Source organism: Peromyscus californicus, unplaced genomic scaffold, assembly GCF_007827085.1.
Source record: "Peromyscus californicus insignis strain IS unplaced genomic scaffold, ASM782708v3 Scaffold_11__1_contigs__length_118956290, whole genome shotgun sequence".
Lineage (NCBI taxonomy): Eukaryota > Metazoa > Chordata > Mammalia > Rodentia > Cricetidae > Peromyscus > Peromyscus californicus.
Window position 1 is genome coordinate 50715067 of NW_026294402.1, and position 23611 is coordinate 50738677.

The following is a 23611-nucleotide window of genomic DNA, read 5'->3' on the forward strand; positions in this document are numbered from 1 at the left end:
AGGTATTTAGAAAGAATCAGGAATAAAATTGTGACTATATTATAAATAGAAATTGTACTATGTAACTGTTTTGGTAGGTTAATGGCAGGCAGACAGAAGCATCAGTTTTCATCTATATGGGTGCAGGAGGGAAGTCAAATGGAAAAGAAAGCTTAACTCTTTGGCTAATCTCATTTTGGAAAATGAATCTGGAGCATCCTGCTGGTCACGAATCAGTTAAAGACTGTCTTTTTCTTTTCAACCACTGCCAGCTCATTTACTTTTGGCTAACTCTTCCCTCTCCCCACTCCCTACCTAAACTCTATCAGTTCTGTGGCCATGAAGTACAAGGGGATCAAATGGTCACTAACTGCTGGAGCATAAAACGGCTGAATCAGCAAATCTCATGTTGCTAGCCAATGAAGTATACTTAAATCAGATGTCTTTGAAGGTTTCAGGGTCTGAGAAGTGTTCTGAGACTATTATATCCTCAGCATACTCTTCCTGACTTCTTTTTTTTTTTTTTTTTTGGTTTTTCGAGACAGGGTTTCTCTGTGTAGCTTTGCGCCTCCCTGGAACTCACTTGGTAGCCCAGGCTGGCCTCGAACTCACAGAGATCCGCCTGACTCTGCCTCCCAAGTGCTGGGATTAAAGGCGTGCGCCACCACCGCCCGGCCTCTTCCTGACTTCTTTATGGGCAAAGAGAAACAAGGATTAGAAACACTTTTTTTTTTTTTTTTTAATGTTTGTTCAGGAAAGAGGATGACACCGAGGGTCCTCAATTACTTCTCTTACTTTTTTGAGACAGGGTCTCTCACTGAACCCAAAGCTCACTGATTGGCCATACTGACTGTCCTTCTAGGGAACCACTAGCTCTGAAATTAGAAGTAGTTTCTATTAACTTCCACCTAGCAAAGCCTATTTCCTTTCTCTTTAAGTATGTGCATAACTACTCAATAATGTCTAGTCTTGACGTGAGGCAGGGCCTGAGAGAGTGTCTGGAAGTGTCACTTCACTTTGTCTTCACTCAGGCATGGAAGACGAGCTCCCTTGTTACTGTCTTCTTATGATGTCCATGTCATGAGAAAACAGCTTTGTGCGGATGGCCTCGTTTCTGCGTTGATGACTAAGGCAGCCAGCCCATTGAGAAGAGGGAGCATTTTTACAGACTGCCCTGTTGACTGCTGCTAGAGAAATTTGTTCCCAGCTCTCCTATCCCCAGGAGCTAGAGCCCATAATGGAACTTCCAGTTCACTGCACACTGCTGATATAAAGAGAGACCCCTGGTTCTGCTGGTTTGGAAAGAGTATTTCTGAAGTTGTGTAGCTAGCAGATTTCAAGTCTTATATTTCTGTCTAGACACATGCATAATTTTTATAATAAAGGATCGGTAAGAAGGTACTCCTTCAAGATTACGCCCTTGTCTGCAGTTGATGTATGTTCTAATGGCATGCAAATAAAAATCTCTTACAGAAGCTTGAGGGCTGGGGAGACTTCTCAGTTGGTAAATTACTTTCCGTGCAAGGAAAGGACATGCATTCAGATCCCCAGAACAGAAGTTGGGACACAGGTGGCATGTGCCTATAACCCCAGCACCGGGGAGGCAGAGGAAAGCCTTAGGACTTGCTGGTCCCCTCTGCGTTTGGTGGTACAGGTCTATAATCTCAGCTATTTCTGAGGCTAAAAGAAAAGCATTCCAATTCAAGGCCTGCCTCAGCTCCAGTGTGACCACAAGGCTACCCTGAGCAACTGGGCAAGACTATCACAGAATAAAATTTAAAAGGGGTGAGGATAGCTTGTGGGAGAGTGATTGTCTAGCACTCTCTGGGTCCTGGATTCAATGCCAAACAGGCTGATTCCAGCTCTAAACTTGTTCGTGGTCCATTTTCTTTTCTTAAAGTTAGTTTACTTATATATTGCACACGTACGTGTGCATGCACTCGCTTGTGCAGGTGTCTATGGAGGCCAGGGGTTGATGTCAGTTGTCTTTTTCTATTACTCTCCACCTTATTTTTTTTGAGCTTGGACTTCCCCATTTAGGCCAGATGTGCTCCAACCAGTGCTCTGGTTACAGCTGTGTGCTTGCTGTGCTTGCTTTTCTGCACTGGTTCTGGGGATCAGCTACTGTGAAAACTACTAGAAGAGCAGATGCTGTTAACTGCTGGAATCCCTGGGTCTGTTCCACATACATAATACAGAACTTTAAAAGTATTGACAAACAAAACATGGATGCTAAAAAGCAAGAAATACCAAAGACTCACCCACTGTACTCACTCACACAACTCCCCATTGAAGGACATTGTCACAGGGTCTCTTCAAGTCTGTTGGCCATGCTCTGAAACCAACAGAGCAGAGGCCACTGAGCTCTGAAGAGTTCCAAGCTGTACAAGCTATGCCAAGACACTTGAATCCTGCACTTTAGTAACACCCACTGCACCTTGACCTTTGTCAAAGTGCCAAATTACCTTTGGGGAGCTAAGCAAGTGAAAGCCAGATTTATTAACCCTTTGAGGACCAGGGTAGCACAACCAACATTCCAGGTCAGTTTCACGGACACTTTTTAAATGAATGCACTGGTATACTAGGCTTCCAGTTAAAACAATTAACTTATAAAAATCTATGCAAGAGTGTTATAAATTTGCAAATGGATGCAGAAATATTTAATCTGCATTTATGGTGACAGTCTTAAAAGGAATAAGAACTTTAAAAATGCATCAATGATATGTCATGCCTTAATGCTTGACAGAAGAACAGCTCTTTGTATTATTAAAATAGTAAAAGGCAGGAAAAAGAGGAGGTTCTAAGAGTTGAAGTGTAGGTAGTGACATGAAGACTAAAAAATGAAAAAGAGTTGGCTGGGTGGCAGTGGCACACGCCTTTAATCCCAGCACTCAGGAGGCAGAGCCAGGTGGATCTCCTGAGTTCGAGGCCAGCATGGTCTACAGAGTGAGATCCAGGACAGGCACCAAAACTACACAGAGAAACCCTATCTGGAAAAACAAAACAAAACAAAATAAAAAACCAGTAGGAGGCAAAAGCAACTTACCCTAAGTATGAACAAGATAGAAACAAACCAGCCAGCAAAAGAGAGAGAAAGCCCTCCTCCTGGTCTCTGAGTGGGCACATTAATTCTATAAAGGAATTTAGATCATTTTTTAAGAAAATAAATGATCCAAATATTCAGAAAATCATCTCAAATTCTAAAGTGATACTCTCTAACAGGCTTTATCTCCTGACAAAACACCTCACCAACATTTCACTGGGAGATGCTTGAGGTGATGGGAAACGTGTGGAAATTAGAAGCTGATGTTGGTTTTCCTGTCACTTTGATCTTCTGAACAAATGGCGCATGAGGAAGGCGATAACAGAGATGATGAAACTTCCCCAATTCATTCAAGAAATGATTCTACATTCAAGAAAAATTCTACAAGATGAAAATCATAAGGAATATAATTTGAGAATCTTACTATATGCTAACAAGTGTTAAAACAGTGAAATACTGACCAACGAGGTATTTTTTCAAGGTAAGTAAATTTCATATTCATTTTTATAAAACAAAACTATGTTTAAGTAATGAATAGCCCATGAAGAAGTTGGAGCCTTTTGTATTTCTGCTATTTAAATTCCTTTGAAAGAGTTTCTAGTCCTGTAACAGAAGGTGGAAAGTCTGTACTAACTATGGTAATGATATCTAAGTCCTTAATCTTCAGGTTCTGACAAACTGACTTAGCCTTTTTGTCACCATCAGTGATCATTCTCTTTTCATGATGGAAGATGATACACATCTGACTGCACAGCTGGCTCTTGGGTCCTATATCCTCAGATAGAAAACATCCAGGGGGAAAAAAAAAACTGGATCAAATACCAAACATATACCCTTTACTTTCTTCTCATTATTCCCCAAACAAAATAGAAAATTACTAGTCATACAACATTTACATTGGACTAAGTTATGATTAGTGATCTAGAAATCATTTAAAGTCTATAAAGAGCATGGTGGGATACTTCTGTAAGACCAGCACTCAGGAAGCTGAAGCAGGAGGACTTGAATGGAGAGTTCAAGGCCAGAGTGAGTTACATAGTGAGTGTAAGGTCCACCTAGGCTTACATGGCCAGATTCTGTCTCAAGAAAAACAAGACAAAAATGTCTCCAAGAGGTTATATATAGAGTAAACTCTATATCGTTTTACAGAGAGACTTAGGCATCCAAGGATTTTGTTTTGTTATCCAAGGGAATCTTGAAACCAAACCCTAGTAGAACCTGAGGGGTGACTGTGCTTAAAATCTTTAAGTCAACTTTTCATAAAATGCCTAGTTTTTCATAGCAATTTAATATGTTTGACCCAACACTTAAAAACTGTCATATTTGCTACAGAGACTGTCCTTCTGAATTTGCAGGATGAATCTAAGGTGATCAAAAGAAACAGACACGTTGCTACAGATTTGTCTGTTATTTAAATAAATCCCTTGATGGTTAAATCTCATCAGTCTGCAATATTCATACATAATTCAAAGTTATAGAAACAATCTTCCATGTGAAAGCTTGCTTGCTTTACCCAGGTGGTAGGATTAATCATTATAGCATCAAATGAAATAATCTTCTTTTCCTGGCAAATTTGCTCAAGACATATTTTTGTAAAAAAAATCTGTTAAATGTCTGAATGTACCTTTTAAAAGGCAAACCAAATTTCCTATCAGAACAGATTAAAGGCCTTTCTGCATCTAAATATTTCTATAATTTTAGTTCACCTTTAAGTTTCAAATTCAACCACCTTTGTTCAGCTTCAGAAGGGGCAGTAAATTAAATCAGAATTCTACAGAGACCATCTGTCTCTTGGGGCAAGCAGTATTTTACATTTCACTGGCTATCGTGGACCGTGGGTGACCAGCTTTCTTCAGCGGCTATACCTGTCTCTACGTGCTCAAAACCACCAATAAATTAATGCAGTGTTAAAGACTCTTATTCTTAAAATCTGAACATCACAAGGAATGTTTCATGGTTCTGTTTCTGGTCTCCTGAGCTGTTTACTTCTAAGGTTTCGAGGGACAATGGTCTTTGCAGAAGCAGGATCAGCATCAACCGTCAAGATCAGCCAGCATGGCCCACACCATTAAAATCTGTTAGTAGGAAAGAGGGGGAAATACTACTATTTCTTTGCGTATCTCCACCTGTAGGACCCCCCACCATGATGACATTTCTTTTTTTTTTTTTTTTTTTTTGGTTTTTCGAGACAGGGTTTCTCTGTGTAGCTTTGCGCCTTTCCTGGAACTCGCTTTGGAGACCAGGCTGGCCTCGAACTCACAGAGATCCGCCTGGCTCTGCCTCCCGAGTGCTGGGATTAAAGGCGTGCGCCACCACCGCCCGGCTGATGACATTTCTTAATCCTACCTTGGTTTCCAAGTCATCAACTTGATTTTGCCACATTTCCCAATTACTGGCTTTCTCAGGTAGGAAAACATATCTGTTGATCACTATCTAGTAGGTCCAATTTTGCACTAAGCCTCCATAGCCTTTGAAACCGTCAAACTTCTTCTCCTGAACCGAGATTAACCTTTAACTGAGATAGGATGAGGTCTTGCTACTGTCTAGCAGAGTGGTCAAACACAAGGAGCTCCTGCCTGCAAGCCAAGTGCACATGGGATAAGGCAAGTAGGTGCAAGGTCCTGAAACAGGCTCTCAGTTTTTGACCCTACACAGGGTCCATTTTAAAAAATAAAAAATAAAAACAGATGTGATAGCCATTTAAAGTGTTTTCAAGGCAAGGGATTGCATGCCAGCAAAGCAGGTAAGAACACAGGCCATTGTAAATCACTGTCACCTTCATAAAACTAAGAAAAGTTACAGTTTTAAAATCCCATGAAATACAAAGTCAGAATCGCATCTGTGCAAATTAACAGCAGGTAAATTAGGTTGCCACTGTCAATGACTACAGAAATCACCCAGCATCCCCATTTCAGCCTTAGTTTGCTTTTGAAGAATGGGGTAAGAGAGAGATATACATTTCCAGAAAAGACGAGATCTTAGAAGAGAATGACCAGCTCTCACCAAGGACACTAGCCTAGGGAGGATATGGGTTCCTGGACTGTCTCCACATGTGCAGAAGCACAGGAAAGGCTTTCCCCCTCCCTCCTATCTTCCTCTGCTCCAAGAGTCAGAGCAGGGAGAGGAGTTTGTACACGTAACAGATGCAATTAAGGAATGAGTGTTGACTGAGACCTATGACCCCTTGGAACAGACTTCTACTCAGTGCTGCCTATGCCGTGCACTTTCCATTTAACTCACCAAAGTGTCGAGACATAGTAGCAATTCCTCTTACTTCACAGAGGAGGAAACTGAGGCTGAAAGAAGCAAACGGTCTGAGACTACCTGAGTACAGGGGTGCCAGTGTGGGGACGTGAAGTGATGCTGTGTACTTCTGATGCCCATGTTCCTTCCACCATAAGGGAAGTGGGGAAGCAATTGTTCAGACCCAGTAAATGCCTGATTGTAAGAGTGCTTTGAAAGGAAAATTGCTTTAATTGAAATAGAAGGAGGTGAGGTATAGTTCATGAAACAAGAAACAGGGCCATGGGGGTGTGACAAAAGATGTTAAGAGGGGAGAAGAAAAGAGGGCAACAGAAGATGTGTGACAAAAATGTAGGAGAAGGACCACTGTGGGGAGGAGGGGGATCAGCTGGAGAGCATGGGGTGAAGAAGGAGAGTTGGGGATGAGGACCCACAAGAGCAAACTGTATGAAAACATCATAATGAAATCCATTACTACATTAATTTAAAAAACTAATAAAAATAATGGATAAATTAAAAAAAGAAATATGAAGTAATAATGATTACAGATGTGTTCTATTTTGAGAAACCCTAAACAAGCCAAAAGAATAATTATTTACATTGCAAAAATATTTCTTCAAGTAGAAGCTGTTCTTGCATAGAATGTTTACAGATATTTGTCCTCCTAATAATAATCACCTCCACATTTACTGAGTGCTAGGCACAGTGCTTAAACATCTAACAATGGCACTATGAGGCAAGCCTATTCTCATAATAGCAACAATTGTAATAATAGTAGTCAAAGCTTACATAGTATTTATCATTCATCTTTCCTAAGCTGTGTTTCTCAAAAGTGGCACTACTGACAGTTTCTGAGCAAGATAATTCTTTCTGTTGTGGAAAGCTACGCACACAGTAGGGTCACTCTGGGATTTCCTCCCTTCTTGGCTGTGATAAGCAAAAAATGTCTCCAGACTTTGTCAACTGTGTCCTAAGAGAGAACCTCTTTGTCCCCCTTTGTCCCTTCTGCGCCCCTTACATAAACTCAGTCATGTTATACAACAACCTACAGGGTAGATCAGCCTCTGATGAAGGGGCCTACCAAAGGGTCATGCATCACGATTGAGAAACAGCTAAAATTCTGAGGAGGGGAACAAGGAGGTGAGAAATGGGAGACAGACTAGGCTGGCAGGCAGGGGTCTTATGCAGAGACTCCTTTACTGTGGATGAACAATGGCCTTTAGCAGTACTGTACTGTCTAGAGAGACAGAGGGTAAGACACTGGGCAGGGAGAATTAGCAAAAGTACTTCAGTGAATGAGGTGAAATATGCTGCAATGCAGATAGGTCGATGCAGAAATGAGAGGTAGATGTAGTGCGTATTTTGGAAGTTTAGTCAACAGGACTTAATATTTTTAAACCTTAGAGGAAAAGTCAAGAAAAGAATCAAAGATGACTCAGTTTTCTGGCATGAGCAAATGGATAGACAGTGGACCATTACAAGAAGGGAAAACTTGTGACAGAAGACATCTGTAGGGAAAACAATCACAGGTTTTGTCTTAGATATGTTTATTTGAATATGTTTGAAACAGACTTTTCAAGTGAAGACCTGCAATGTAAGTCATGGGGAAATGTGCTGGGTGGAGATACAAATTTAAGAGTCATCAGCATGTATGTGGTATTTTAAAATTTGATATGGAATGATATTCATCAGTAAGACTTAAAGAATCTCTTTTGGTACATGGTTAAGATTTTGAGCTACACACTGAAATAAAAATGAAGTGACACTTGGAATTTGCTTCAAAATAATGGGGTAGGGGAAAATATGAGGTATGAAAGAGACATGACACATAAATTGATTTTTCAGTTAAACTTTTTTTTTTCTTATGTGTGTGGGTGTTTTGTTTACATGTCTGTCTACTGCATGCATGCCTGGTATCCATAGGGACCAGAAGAGGGGGCCAGATCCCCTCTGGAATTGAAGTTATGGTTGGTTGCAGGATGCCATGTTAGGTGTTGGGAATTGAAACTGGGTCCTCTCAAAGAGCTGCCAGTGCTCTGAGCCACTGAGCCATCTCTAACCCCTAAATTGATTGCTTAAAAAAAAAAAAAAAGTCTCACTGTATAGCCCCAGCTAGCTTGGAACTCATGATTCTATCATCCTCCTGACTCAGCATTCTGAGTGCGGGGATTATAAACTGCACTATATCTAGAAAATGGAAAATGTGACTACACTGGTAAGTAGATGTATGCATGTATTTACTTTTGTATATGGTTAAAATTTTCCCTATCTGCCGGGCGGTGGTGGCGCACGCCTTTAATCCCAGCACTCGGGAGGCAGAGCCAGGAGGATCTCTATGAGTTCGAGGCCAGCCTGGACTACCAAGTGAGTTCCAGGAAAGGCGCAAAGCTACACAGAGAAACCCTGTCTCGAAAAATCAAAAAAAAAAAAAAAAAAATTTTCCCTATCAAAGCCAAGCAGTGGTGGCACACACCTTTAATCTCAGTACTGGGCAGAGGTAGGTGGATCTCTGTAAGTTCAAGGCCAGCCTGGACTACTGAGTGAGTTCTATGACAGCCAGAGCTACACAGAGAAACCCTGTCTTGAAAAAAACAAAAAACCAACCAACCAAACAAAAAAACTCCTTAAGCTTTCAGACACCTCCATACAACATTGACCTAGACAGCTTCCTAATCCTTAAAGCATATGTTAGGTGAGATTGGTGGTGGCACTAACAAGAGGTCTATTGTTTGTTGGCTTGTTAATATCCTGTAGTAGAATGCATCTACATTTGAAAGATATTCCCAATGCTGGGCGGTGGTGGTGCAGGCCTTTAATCCCAGCACTCAGGAGACAGAGCCAGGCCGATCTCTGTGAGTTCAAGGCCAGCCTAGTCTACAGAGCGAGATCCAGGACAGGCACCAAAACTACACCGAAACCCTGTCTCGGAAAAAAAAAAAAAAAAAAAAAAAAGAGGAAAGATATTTCCAAATAACTGCCATATAACATTATAAAATTATGCAAATGGATTTTGATATAACTGAGAACAGAAAGTTCTTTGGCAGGCTCCACACTACAACTAACATTTAAGAAAGGCCATTTGGCATTCTGACACAGTGCCAGCAAATGACTGAAGTTATCTCAAAGGTTGTTAACGTATGCCCCTTCCCACCTGTAAACTAGATGAGATTGATTTTCTCCATATTCTTTAAGCAGCACGTCTCCACAGATTAAATGAAAAAATTTTAAAGTTTTTAATGTAGTTACACAGTACAGTCACTTCCTGATCTTGCTGTTGGTCAATGGTTAGAAGCTCTGACAGCGACAAAATACCCACACATGAGGCTTCTTGCCCTTACCAAACATCCAGATACTGAAACACAGCAAGGTGCTGCCCTTGCCTGTGAAGTTACAGCTTCATAAAGGAGACTATTTCTAACTCAGAAAACCCACAGGTCACACCTTCAGGTCCTGTCCAGTTACCCTGGAAGCCCTGTTTTAATCTATCCAGAGCCTTCAAGCCAGGCCTACTGATACAATGGATGATCTCAGCACTTCAAAGCCTGAGAAAGGTGGATCAAGAGTTCAAGGCTAGTCTGGGCTACAATGCAAAATGCTGGTTTCCTTCATTTCTTGACACCAGGTCTTGTTATAATATAGCTCAGGGTCATTTGAATTTACTGTATAATCCTCCTGCATCAGCATCCCAAGGGCTTGGATTATAGGTGTGGGCCACCATGCCTACCTTTAAAACAAAACAAAAGCTTCTACAATACTTACAAAAGCATGTAAAAGAGAGAAAGGAAGTGTTGGGAGAGTGTGAGGAGAGTGGAAGGGAGTGAGGATGGGTGTGATCAACATATGTTATAAAAATATATTAAATATCAAAATATAAAGTTAAAATTCTTTTTAAAATGGCTGGATCATTTATGTTTCAATTGTCTTGGTTTTCATTTCTGGCATAAATGTTATTAAATATAGCCTCTACATACAACAGCCTTGTGCTTCTCAGTTTTTAAGAGCTTTGCATTCAAAGATCAAATTTTCTCTGTCAGTGGTGCTATAGCAGTAATGGGATCTTGGTTCAACATTATATCCTTCTACATCTTTTCCCTCAAGCTGGTTTGGATCAAGAGAAATTAGCATGATGATTAGTCTGGATTGTGACTAGTTGGGAATTTTTGCACTGCTCCTGTTCAGGCACTGTCTGCCTACTCTTTCCGAACTCTTTGCATTCATAATGTAGGGAATAACGTGGTGGGGAAATACAAACACTGGAATTGACAAAGATCTGAATTCTGACTTTACCCCTGACTTCATTTAACTTCTTTTGAGCTAAGGTTTTCATTTGTGTTCAACAGGAAAAATGATGACTATCTTACAGAGATGCTATATGGACAAAATAGATATCACCAAAGCATCTGGTGCAACATATAATAATAGGAGTTGACCTCTTTTCCAAAATACACTTAAGTAACCAGAATTGAAGGGCATCCCTGCAGCCTTATTTGAGGAAGTCATATATACCTTTTCTGAAACAGGTTTGCTTTGTGAGTGGCATCCTCCTGCCTCTTCAGTCTCATTCTCTCCCTCACAGTCCTTCAGGTACTCTGACTCTCTTTCCTTCCAAGGCCCTCATATGTAGTATTGTCCTTGGAGTTGATAGTACAGGATTACTTCTTACTGAAAACCATCTTAAAATGGGTCATATTATTTAAAATAATTTATTTGTATTTTACATATATTGGTGCTTTGCGGGCATGTTTGTCTGTGTGAGGGTGTCGGATCCCCCAGGACAGGAGTTACAGACAGTTGTGAGCTGCCATGTGGGTGCTGGGAATTGAACCTGGGTCCTCTGGAAGAGCAGTCAGTGCTTTAACTGCTGAGCCATCTTGCCAGCCCCAGGTCATTTTATTTTTGAAAAAACTTTTCGGAGTAAATTTTCCCCCCCAGACAGGGTTTCTCAGTGTACTCCTGGCTATCCTGGAACTTACTCTGTAGACCAGACTGTCCTCCACCTGCCTCTGCCTCTCAAGTGCTGGGATTAAAGGTGTGGGTCACCACTGCCCTGGCTTGAAAGCTTGAATTTTATCACAAAAAAACATAGTTTGTCTCCTTGGGAGGGACAGGCTCTGGTCGGCCAACTGTCCTTTCCATGGTCAGTAAAGAAGGGGCTAAAGTTCCTGACTGAAACTGTAAATCCACCCATTTTACAAGTGTTTTCCTGTAGGACTTAGTATTCACCTGAAATGTACACGTGTACTTCCATTTCAGCAAGCAGTTAAAAACAAGACATGTAATCAAGGGCCGAGATTTCATCAAATTTTCTCCTTAACCGTAAGTGAAACTGTTTTTTTCTTTCCTTTTCAATTCCTAGCACAATTTGGTGTCATAGCTTTGTTTGGGCTACAGTACAATAGTTTTACTCAGAGGTACCTTTGCTCTGTTCGTGCAAAGGTCAACAGAGTGAAAAAGAAAGGACCCTAGCTTCTAGGCTGGTTAGCTTTCCATCACTGTGACAAAGTACTCGGAGACAATCAATTTGTAAGGAGGAAAAGATTTATCATGGTTTACAGGTTCAGTCCATGGTAACTTGGTGCCAAGGCAGTATCATGGTGGGTGTATGCAGAGGAAGCTGCTGCTTATGAGAAAAGGGAGGAAGGAAGGAGTGAGGGGAGGAAAGAGGGAGGGGGGGATGAGAAACAGAGAAACTGAGCCTGGAGTCCCAATATTCTCTTTAAAGCCATGTGCTTCAGTCACTCTCTTCAAAGGGTCTCCACCTAATGGTCATCACCTCCTAGGAGAACCACGGGCTGGTCACTCAGATTTAACACAGGGGACTTTTGGGATAGATTTCAGACCCAAACTACAGTACAGTGTGAAGATCTTTATACAGTCTCTATTTGATCTTACACGGGTTGTAGGTGAAGAACCTCTGAGCTATTCTGCTTTTTCTTATATTTGACAGTTACTTATGAAGTGCAATGTGATGTATACACACACACACACACACACACACACACACACACACACATACACACACACACACACACACATACCAATGTATGTATACAACATAGATTAAACAAAATTAACATATGCATCATTTTGATCCATCTCTTTGTGATGAGGCTTAAAATATATTCTTTTAGAAATTCTGAAATACACACTGTACTAACTATTGTCATCCTGCAGCACAATAGACCACCAAAACTCACCCTAATAGAAACCCTGTTGTACCCCAGACTAACACCTCCCCCTCCTCACTGCCCTAGCTTCTGATGACACCTCTCCCTCCTCACTGCCCTAGCTTCTGATGACACCTCTCCCTCCTCACTGCCCTAGCTTCTGGTACACTATTCATTATCCTTTCTAGTTACACATCCTGCTTCTTTTTGCTTTCCTCCTCCTTTGCCTACAATGTTGTTAACTAGCTGACAAATGACAAAAATCTCTCTTTCTTACTCTTTATGTGAATGTGTGCATGGGAGAGGGAGAGGGGGAGACAGGGAGAGGGAGACAGGGGGAGGGAGGGAGAGAGAGAGAAAGAAGAGAGAGAGAGAGAGAGAGAGAGAGAGAGAGAGAGAGAGAGAGAGAGAGAGAGAGAGAGCGCTAGCTAGAGCGAGTGACCCAGGCTGGCCTGGAACTCACAATCCTGCTGTCCCAGCTTCCGGACTGATGGAATTACAGATACACGCTGTCATACTCAGCCTCCTTATGTGTCCTTTAAGATCTGGTTCCAATTTCATTTCTGAGAAGTCAATTTAAGCTGATTTAATCACTAGGTGTTTTGATACTTTATCATTTTGTGCATGGAACACTTACCACATTGAGGACAGATGAACTACTAACACTTTTAAACATTTAATATACCAGACCCCAGGCAGCCTATTTTATGTCGTCTCATGAAATGTTCAAATTAATTCTGTGTGATAAGGATCACTAAGGCCCTATACATTGAAGGGCCAGGGAGTCAAAGCTGAAGTCACACCCGAGTTCATTATTTCAGCAATGTCTTTCCCTCTGTTTGTTCTAAGGCTAATGGCACATATTCAATTTATGTCTTTGGAACAATCAAATAAATGTCAGGAATAGCCTAATACCAAAATGAAAGGCTCCACAAGTCTCTCATCTTTCAGGACCTGTAGTCTAGCCATCAGAAGGGTATTTTTCATTCTTCACTCTTTACAGACAGTTTACATTGGGCATCTTCATTTACTTATAGGAAAAGTGTATTCTCGTTTCTTTTTAGCTGTGTGTTCCCAGGCATGGGATGATAATTTAATAATCACACTGCCATCAAGCCAGAAACACAAATGTTGACATTTGATTGTAATGTTTTCCCTCTCCAAGTTGCTTCAAGTAAATATCAATGACAATCCAAGTAAATGAGGTAATTATTTAAAAAGCAAATGGAGTATAGTTTTCAATATACATATTCATGCTTTAAACTTTCCACAAGGCTAAAAATAACCTATTGAATACTTCTTCTTTTTCTACTCACTCTGGGACACTGTGAAATGAGAAAATTTAAATTTGCCTCTAAGAACAGTTTGGTATCCCAATCACGGCTTTATTTATGTACCGTTAGAACAGTAGTAAGACTAATGATTCTAAAGTGTGGCCCAACAACACCAGCCTGTTGGGTGTGCAAAGACCGGATGTACTTCAGACCAAGTGAATCAGAAACCCTGGGAACTGCTGTAGTGGTGGTGCACACCTTTAATCCCAGCACTTGGGAGGCAGAGGCAGGTTGGATCTCAGAGTTTGGGGCCACCTGGTCTACAAAGTGAGTTCCAGGACAGCCAAGGCTACACAGAGAAACCCCACAAAAACAACAACAACAAAGAAACCCTGGGAGTAAACCTGGCAGTGTGTTTTAGCATCCCTCTGGGTAACTGTCAAATCTTAGTACTGATGAAGCAAATCAACTGTGTCATTTGGATTCATGGACATTTTTACAAAGAAATTAAAAACTCAGTAATAAGAGGTCTGCCACACAGAGGGCCTGGGTTGCCTCAAATCCACATACAGTATGGTACAGCCATAGGAAAGAATCACAAAAGAAAGGCTAAACCATTATTTGGCTGTTTTCCAAGGTCTGGATACATTTACCACAGCTATACTCAAATAGGAGTAAAGCCATTTATTGATCTCCAAGAGCTATATGCTATTCCCTCCTAGGTAACTCTATGCGCTATTTAAGTGGTTTCCTTTCTAAATGAAACAGGAATCTGAAATCCATGCATTCTGTTACAACTGGAGCATGACAGGCTAGCACTGAGGATGTAAAAGTGAGCCTAAGAGTCAACTGATAAGAAGACTATTCCTCCCCGGAAAGCACGGTCTTTACTTCAGTTTCTTTGATACTGTATGAATTTAAGGAAAACCGGGACTTGCTAGCACTTTGACAACTACGTGCAGGTATGTGAAAGGATCATTTTAGTAAAGAACAGGTAGAAAACTTCCTGGCATTTTGCTAGGAAAATTGCAGGCATTGAGTGTTCATTTTCACTTATATATTTTTACAGGAAACTGGTGAGAAAATCTGTCCTATCAATCAGAAGTTGTTATCTTTGCCAGAGAGGAGGCCAAGCTGGATAGAGAAAGTTTACTGTGTGTCAGGAGAGAAGATGACTCAGAAGAATGAAATATTTGGGGCACTTGTCCAAGACTAAAATGAACAAGGATGAAAAATCCTATTTGTCAAAAACTTTGGATAAATGTACTTGTTTGACGGTTAATTGACTTTGTTTAGAATAGTAACAAGAAAGAAAAACAGCGTCCCTCCACATAACCATTTGTACAAATAAAAGCAGAATATATACACATACATATGTATGTATGTACACGCGCGCGCGTGTGTGTGTGTGTGTGTGTGTGTGTGTGTGTGTGTGTGTGTGTGTGCAGTTCTGGGACTGAAGCCAGGTCCTTACACATGCTATCTAAGCTCTCTACTGCTGGGTTACTTCTCCAGTCCTTTGTTTGATCTCGTGTTCATTAATGACGTAGCATTTTAGCAAGAAAAAAAGTTCTAAAGTGAGACACATCAAGATGTGAATTCTAGCTCTTGTAAGTACTAAGTTACCATTCTGGTAAATTTCTTTTCTAATTTTTAGTTCCTCATCTGATGAATGCAGTCAATTTATAGGGTTTTAGTAGGATTTGAGAAAAATAGTTGGGATGTACCATGCAGAGAGAGAGAGTATGTGATCAAAAAGTAGTTATTGAGGCATCAGAGAAAACTAGTGCCCAGAGAACTGACATCTGCTTGGGTGAAGTGAGGAGTGTACCTCTTGGTCTCAGTACCAATAATGCAGCTTTTCCTATTTCTGCTACATGTTTTAAAAAAAAAATCTCTAAACTGCTTACTCTCTGCTCCATACTTTCTCTACAACATTTGAAAAGAGGATTGAAAAGAGACACCAATAAAAAACTAAATATTCACTTAAGATAAAGTAATACATCTGAGGATAACAACTTGGTGAAAGCCATAAAGACTTGCTTGGAGTTTTATTTCATGCATACGAGGGAAGGAACACTCATTTTACTTCTTCCTTATACCATCTCAGCATCCAGAACGTATTATACATTGATATTACAGTGCTAGGGATTTGCTTTCTATGTTGAAGCCCCCTGCACTTACCAGAATATGATGCACTACTTTAGCTAAAGATTCAGGGCCATAAACCTTGTTCAGAGCAGTGAGATCACTTTAATAATATTCTAACCTTGGAATGTAGTTATCAAGATGGATAATGACCATGCAGTGCTACATACAAACGGAAATGGCTCTTGTGCAATCTTAAAAGATATAAAAGAAAACTTAGCACCTGAAAATGTATTTAAAATATTTTAATATTTTCCTACATTCCACGAGTTTAGTTTACGTACCTGCAAGCTTTGTCAGGATTCTGAGATGGAGAAGAATGGCTACTTTTCTTCTCTTCTGAGTACTGGAGTAACACATCCTCTGTTCTTCCTTTCTCTGCCCCAGCCTTGCTTTGATCCGCACTGAGCTGGCCTTGGTCAGGGTCACACCTGTACATGAAGACAATGGCAGGCTTCTCATTGGACTCCCCTCTTGCCTCTGTGAACCATTGATGGCGCTGGACTGGAGGAGGCGGCAGCATGTGGATGACTGTTCCATCCAGGCCCACCAGCTTCCCTTTCTCTCGCTCTTTCTCTTTCTCTTCTTCTTCATCTGCTTTCCGACGGCGGAAGAAGCTCTTAAATGATATCCAACGTTTAGGTTTTGCATCAGCTGCTCGCCTGCTGCCTTCAGAATGCAAAATTGATTCAGCTTCTGTTGATCTGGTAGGACTGGTTGGCTTGGTCCAATTGGTAAAATGCTTCTGCAAAAGGTTACTTGCATGGTAAGGGGAGGAAGTAGACCTTGGTGGTGGAAAGGGAGGTGGTGGCTCACTCTGGGCGCTGGTCACTAATTTGTTGGGAGGGGAAGTGACTGGCTTTGTGAATGGATCTTTCTGAATTTTGGTGGTAGGGTTTTCTGTGGTCTGATGTGCCTCAGCTTCCCCACTAGGCTGAGACGTAAAGAGGGATTTGGGTCGGACTGGTGTATTTTTTGGTATACTTTTTGTAGTTTCTGCATCTGGAGGAATGGCATAAAGCTCTTCTACACTGCAAGCCTTAGGGCTAGATTGAGGTGCTTCCGGAGGAGTCTGTGGGGGCTGGATAGAAGCCACAATCTGACAAAGCACGGCGCTTGCTTTCTCCCTGGTGCTGCCAACACTGCCTGCCCCCTGAGACCCCTGTACACCTTCTGTTTTGGCCCCAGGCTCTTGATTAGGTCTCTGGATTTTTGCTGGGGAGCTGTGGCTGGAACTATAGCTTCTTTGTGGAGAAGACTGACTTCTGTTGAGACAATTGTTAAACTCCTGAACCTTCTGAGCTACTGAGCCTCTTTTACGCTCTGTGCTGTTGGAGAAGCCTTTAGCTTGGGGACAGTCTGGGAGCTTGCTGGTGGTGTTATCAGATGCTTTGCTGTCAGGTTCTATCTCTTCATAAGTATGGCTTATTACGCTTGTGGTTTTTTCTTTCACTGAGAGCTCACCACTTGTTCCCAGGAAACTTTTGTAGATGGCGAGATTGTCATACGCATTTGGATTAATAACAATGGGAACTTTAATGGCGTTTTTGGAACTCCGAGCATAGGATGGCTCATCATGGATAATAATGGGGAAAGGTGGCATCCCAGCATTATTGTAACTATTAAATTTTATTTCAGACAGATTAGGTGACTTAACAGGGATGGTCTTGGAGGAAATGTTTGTAGCCGTGGGTGAAGTAGGTGCTGATTTATGGCAGGTTTTCCTTGGAGGGACATTCGGCCCAGTTCCCCCAGTAGTTAATTCTATTTTAGGGATCTTTTGTCGTGGACTGGTACTGGAAGTCCACACTTCCTGGTATCGGATTGCACTAGATTTTTTGAAATGAGCATTTATTTGTCCTGGTGTCAAGGCAGGTGATGCTACCGGAGAGTTTGGAGTGGAAGATGAACCTTTTATCTTGGGGCGCCCAAGGTGCTCACTGGCCATGGCTGCTGACACATCCACAACAGTATATGGCTTACACAGTGGCTGTTCCAGATTTACCACGCGGTAGGGCTTTGTTTGTTCTTCTGTGGGGACGAGGCTGATTGTGACTGCTTGGCCAGCGATATCTGTAGAGGCTTTGCTCTCGGGCTTCTCAGTTTGTACTGCAATCTTACCATCCTTCTCTTCTAAGCGGAGAGCGAGGACTGCTTTGTGTGTCTCTGGAACTTTTGCTGAGCTTTTGGAAGGTAGTGATGAGTCCTTCTCCTCATTATTACCAGGTGGACTTTCATAATTAGACTCGGTTTCTGTCATGTCTTTAGAATCTCCTGGGTTACCAGGAGATAGCCCTCCATTACAAATCTTCTGGGATAAACTGCTGGCTGTTTCAGAACGTGACTCTTCTGTAAAAGAGGAATCTGGCGATGTGGAATCAGATGATACCATGCTCTGAATGCTTCCTTGACCATAGGAGACACCAGAATTTTCTTCATAACCATTAAGTATTTCATCATAGCTGTCGTCATAGTCTACAGCACAGATTCTCTGCAGAGACTTATTACGTAAGGGGATAGTATTCCATTTTTTGCTCACAAAGAATCGAACAGGAGACAGAGTGTTTGCCCTGAAGTTAGCAAAGCGAGGTTGCCCTCTCATGCGAATCTCCATGGCTAGCAGTTCTTCGTCACTCTCGTCCCAGCTTTCATGCTCCTCTTCCATGTTACTGAAAAGCACATCTTCTTCACTCTCCTCACCACTTGAAAACTCAGGGTAGCAGAACCTGCCCCCTTCATTACTGATGACCTCTGTGCTCCCACTTAGAATAACATGCTTGCCCTGAGAATCCTTTATGCTCCCTATCATGCAACTTGGTGGGATCTTTCTTTCCAGTGATCGTTTGTAGCAATCATTTATTCTTCCAAGGAACGTTTCTCTGGAGTTTGTTTCATTTCCTCTCATCTGAGGGGTTGCATCCAGACCCGCTATCTCCTTTAGCACTTCAGTTAGTCCATTGTTGTTATTGGAGAGCTTCTTGGCGCTGTCATTATTGCCACACTGCTGAGGAGCACGGCCAAAACCTTCAGCATCACCTTCAGAATTGTTGTTAAGTGGTTTCTGGCTCAAAGAAGTCTTGTTCTGGTTCCATCCTAGGAGGACAGGCTTGTTCTCACAGTGTTCTTGGATGCTAAGCTCACCACATACACTTTGCCCATCTGCCACCATCATAGTGGGCTTCACAGCTATAGTGGGTTTTTTAGCCACAGGGGGCCGGAAATTCCCGGTGTTCCTGACACGGTGGTTGTTACTATGATTGGCATTAGTTTTCACATTGCCATGGGTGATGGGTGTTTTCTCAGAGTCTGGAGGAAGCTGGTGCAAGCTTTTAGGTTTAAAGCAATTCTTGCATTCGCCAGGTTTCCAAACGTGTTCAGTAAAGGTGTTACAAGCAGACATTTTTAAAACCAGAACTTCACAGACAATGCTGTTTCTTCAGTGCATAGCAAGACTTGCATTTGCATCTGTCAGTTTCCACCTCCCTGTGTTGTCATAGCAGCTCTTCTAAGTTGATCAATCTGTGGGGGGAAGGAAAGAAAAAGTCTCAATGCAAAAGGCACTATTAATTCTACCATTATGAATGATGTGGAAAATAGCTTTACTTCTAAACTTTTCTTCAAAAGATTGAGAAAAAAAACTAATCTGGGGGCTTTATAATTTTCCTTTAGTTAATCGGTATCTTGGAAACTTAGCCCTGTAACTATAATTTTAGGTAGTATACATGTATATATAATTTTGGTTTGATACATATATGGAAATAGTATTGCGAGCTCCTTTAGTGTGTGTGGTATGGAGTCAGAGGTGATTGTGCTGGGAGGGACCTGGTGCCTCAAGCTCACTAGGCAAACGTACAACTCAACTATCCTCTCAACCCCCTGGATTTGCCTTTGATACTGCTCTTCCTGTGTCAATCAATCTCTGCTTAACATTTCTTAGTCCCTATGGGTTCTTCTTCTTTCATCCACCCTTAAAAATGTTAGCTACTTAATAGACTCTTCAAATTCAATGCATTAAAAAGTCCCTATCTGCCTACTTCATTTCTCAACTCGAAACAATGTATCTCTTCTAACCAGTCCTCCTCATACACCAAGCCCCTTGTATTTCATACTTTAGCTAATGTCACCACCATCTACCCGGACTGCTATGCTTCCTACCATACACGACACTTCTGTCTTGACTTCAAACTCTGAATCTTCCTCTCTAAGTTAGTTTTTCCAATTTTGTCTCCTTATATTCACTGGACCCCACTCTTGCCATTGCCAGGCACTGCCAGCAGCTCAGATACTCATCACCCTGATCTAGATTACTGGGACAGGTTATTAAGTGAGCCTGTGATTTCATCCCATTCTAATCCATCTTGTTTTCTTTTTGCTACTTCAGGTGTGATTCTCAGAGAAGCACACCAGCCTCACCTGGAACTTGCTAGAAATGAAGTTACTTTAAATCCAACCACAGACCTATTAAACTTGCATTTTAATCTCAGGTGAGTCCACTGTTCTACTACACCATCAGATGGAACTGTATCACCTCCTTACTAATTAGCTTGGAACTAGGTATTCTTGGTCAGTCTTACCTAAGGCATTGTTTCCTAAGTTAGTGTGCACAATGAGGGCTGCCAAGTGAATAAAAACTACAAGGGGAACAATCTAACTTTTACCTAGTCAATCTCTGCGAACAAATCAAGAATCTGAATTTTTATCAAGGTATTAGAACCTCTGAGCTGTAAGATGGGATCTATGTCTTTTAGCATCCCCACCTCATCTTGAAAATCAGCTCTGACTATACTATCCAATTGGCTATTCATTTCTTCTTGGATTACTGAAGCCCCCTTTTGTTTCCATAAAGGCCTCCCTCCCTCCCTTCCTTCCTTCCTTCCTTGTGTGTGTGGTGTATGTAAGCGTTGGTGTGAGTGTGTGCACATGCACATGTGGAGGCCAGAGGATGGTACTGGGTATCTTTCTCAGTTGTTCTCCACCTTATATTTTGAGACAGAGTCCTTCACTTAACCTGGACCTCACTGATTTGGGTAGGCTGGTTGGTCAGCAAGCTCCTGGAATATGTCTGTCTGTGTCCCCAGCAGCACTGGGCTTACAGACACATGCCATTATACCCCGATTTTTAACACAGACACTGGGGATCTGAATTCAGTTCCTCATGCTTGTTTGGCAAGCATTATTTTTTTTGTTTTGTTTTGTTTTTTTTTTTTGTTTTGTTTTTCGAGACAGGGTTTCTCTGTGTAGCTTTGCACCTTTCCTGGAACTCACTCTGTAGACCAGGCCAGCCTCGAACTCACAGAGTTCCACCTGGCTCTGCCTCCCGAGTGCTGGGATTAAAGGCATGCGCCACCACCGTCCAGCTTCGGCAAGCACTTTATTGACTGAGCCATCTCCTGAGCCATAGGCTTTTAATTTTTAATTGCCTGTACACCAGCTTTTATACTCCTTTAAAATCACAGTTTACATCTCAGTCACCTTTTTAGGTCTGGGATAATGTACTGGTTTTAAAGTCCTATGTCACTCATCTCAGTGCTACAGACCTTCTCCTAGAATACCACCACAGTCTTATGATTCTACTTGGAACGACAATGAAGCATGTTGGAAGGATCAAGCCTCCTGATTTCAAGACATAGTATAAAGCTACAGCAAGTTAGTCTTAGGCTGGACAAAAGTGCAGGGATTTAATACCAAATATATGAAAAAAATTGAATTGATTATTTGTACTCCATCAAAATGAAAAATGTTGAGTTGGGAGGTACCTCGTGATAGGATGGTTGTCTAGCACACATAATGCTCTGGGTTCAGTACACACACACACTTGTATGACAAAGAGGATTTTATCTAAAATTAAAGTACGAGTGCAAAGCCAGTGGGAAAAAAGGATGGATTTTAGTAGATGCACTGCCACAGATGTTAGGTGTTGTGGAATATTAGTTGAAGATGTGACACGTTCTTTTATGCTGTACAATATTTGTTTAATGATGCAAAGATGTGTTGCATTCTTTTATGTTGTATTTGTTTAACTCTGTGAAGCTCTGTTACTCTTTGCCTGTCTAAAACACCTGATTGGTCTAATAATGAAGGGAACAGCCAATAGCAAGGCAGGAGAGAGGATAGTTGGGGCTGCCAGGCAGAGAGAATAAACAGAAGGAGAAAAGGTGAAAACTGAGGATGACAGGGGCCAGCCACCCAGCCACCCAGCCACCCAGCCAGCAACAGAGTAAGAAGTAAAGAAAGACACAAAGAACAGAGAAAAGTAAAAGCCCAGAGACAAAAGGCAGATGGGATAATTTAAGTTAAGAGAAGCTGGCTAGAAATAAGCCAAGCTAAGGTCAGGCGTTCATAAGAAAGAACAAATCTCTATGTATTTATTTGGGAGCTGGGTGGCAGGTCCCCAAAGAGTAAAGAGTTAAAAAAAAAAAAGCAAACCAACTACATATAGGCAATATATAGCTTATAGATATGTGACTCTACATATCATTTGTCATATAGAAATGCAAATTTAAACCACAATAAGGCACCACTATGAACTCAGTGGAATGATTAGTGAGCATGTTGGGGGGGGCAGGATGAGCAAGTGGAGCAATTGTGGGAACTTGGATGGTTCAGGCATTTTGGAAAACAGTTTGGCAGTTTCTTGTAAAGTTAAACATAAATTTGCTGTGATACCTACCAATCCCATCATTCAGTATTTACTAGAAACAATGAAAACTTCTATTTACACTAAAACCAGTATACAGAGATTTACAGACAAAAACTGGAAACAATCCAAATGCTATATGGTGGTAACTACAGAACTGTGCACATTTGTCAAAACTCACAAAACTTCAACACTAAAAAAGGTGAATTTTACTGTATGTAAGTTAAACTTCAATAACCTAAGCTACAAAAGACAGTTTGGGCTGGACAGAAAATGGACTTTGGAGGGAAAGAATGAAAGATAAGAAAATGTTTAAAAGGCTGCTATAGACATGTTAAGATCTGATGAGAATCTGGCCTAGGGTGTGGCATCACATCAGGGAAGGCACAGAAAGGTATATGAAAGAACAGCTGGACTCTGAAGAGTCAAGAGGTGCTGAGGTGCGGATTATGTATTCCGACAGTGTGTACGCATGTTTACCAAGACAGTAATACTGGAGGAGGTCTAACCTCTGTATGAAGATGATCGGGAAGGACTTTGTGAGCCTGTGTACAACAAAGTAGGCTGTTGGCTTTACCAATCTAGAACACAAGAGAGCACTCTGTGGATCTCATCTGCTTGGGGATTACTAGTACAGACGTATTTCCTGGGCTAAGGCTTTCTGGTGAACCAGTGAGAAGAACATAACTATCCCTCTCTCTCAGAAAAAGGCAAATAAAAGTTACATTCAAGGTAACGATGAAGCAGAAGCCAGAGAGTGAAGACAACTATTTCACATGCTGCTGAGAGACCCGGGAAAATGAGGACTTATGTGTCCTATTAGACTTGACAGTACAAGCTCATCAGTCACCTCTGCATGGACTATATGTATTCTCGGGTAGTAGTAAGGATGGAGTCCAGACTGCAGTGGGTTGGAGAGCAAAGAGATGGAAAATGGTGTTTACTCTTTGGAAAAGTTTGGATGGGAAGAGTTGGAGATTCAGAAAGGACTTCTTGATTTTACGATAGGAGAAAGTAGATAATGTTGAATGGTAATATTGGGGGAAGATGGAGGAGAACAGGAGGCAGAAGGGGCAGGAGAAAGAGAGCACAATTCCAATCTCTGAATGTGAAAACTGAC

At 41.5% G+C, this 23611-nt stretch overlaps 1 protein-coding gene across 4 annotated transcripts in view; it reads right to left on the bottom strand.

The window, feature by feature from the left end:
• The window catches only part of Peak1 (pseudopodium enriched atypical kinase 1), a 231033-nt gene that overhangs the window by 42042 nt on the left and 165380 nt on the right, over nucleotides 1-23611 (bottom strand). For all 4 annotated transcript variants that reach the window (XR_008222927.1, XM_052761162.1, XM_052761172.1 and 1 more), the window contains one exon: nucleotides 16139-19373. Coding sequence is in view for 3 of the 4 variants with exons in the window: in XM_052761162.1 (XP_052617122.1) it covers nucleotides 16139-19254 (3116 nt within the window). In the remaining variant the exon portion in view is untranslated. The remainder of the gene's footprint in view (nucleotides 1-16138; nucleotides 19374-23611) is intronic.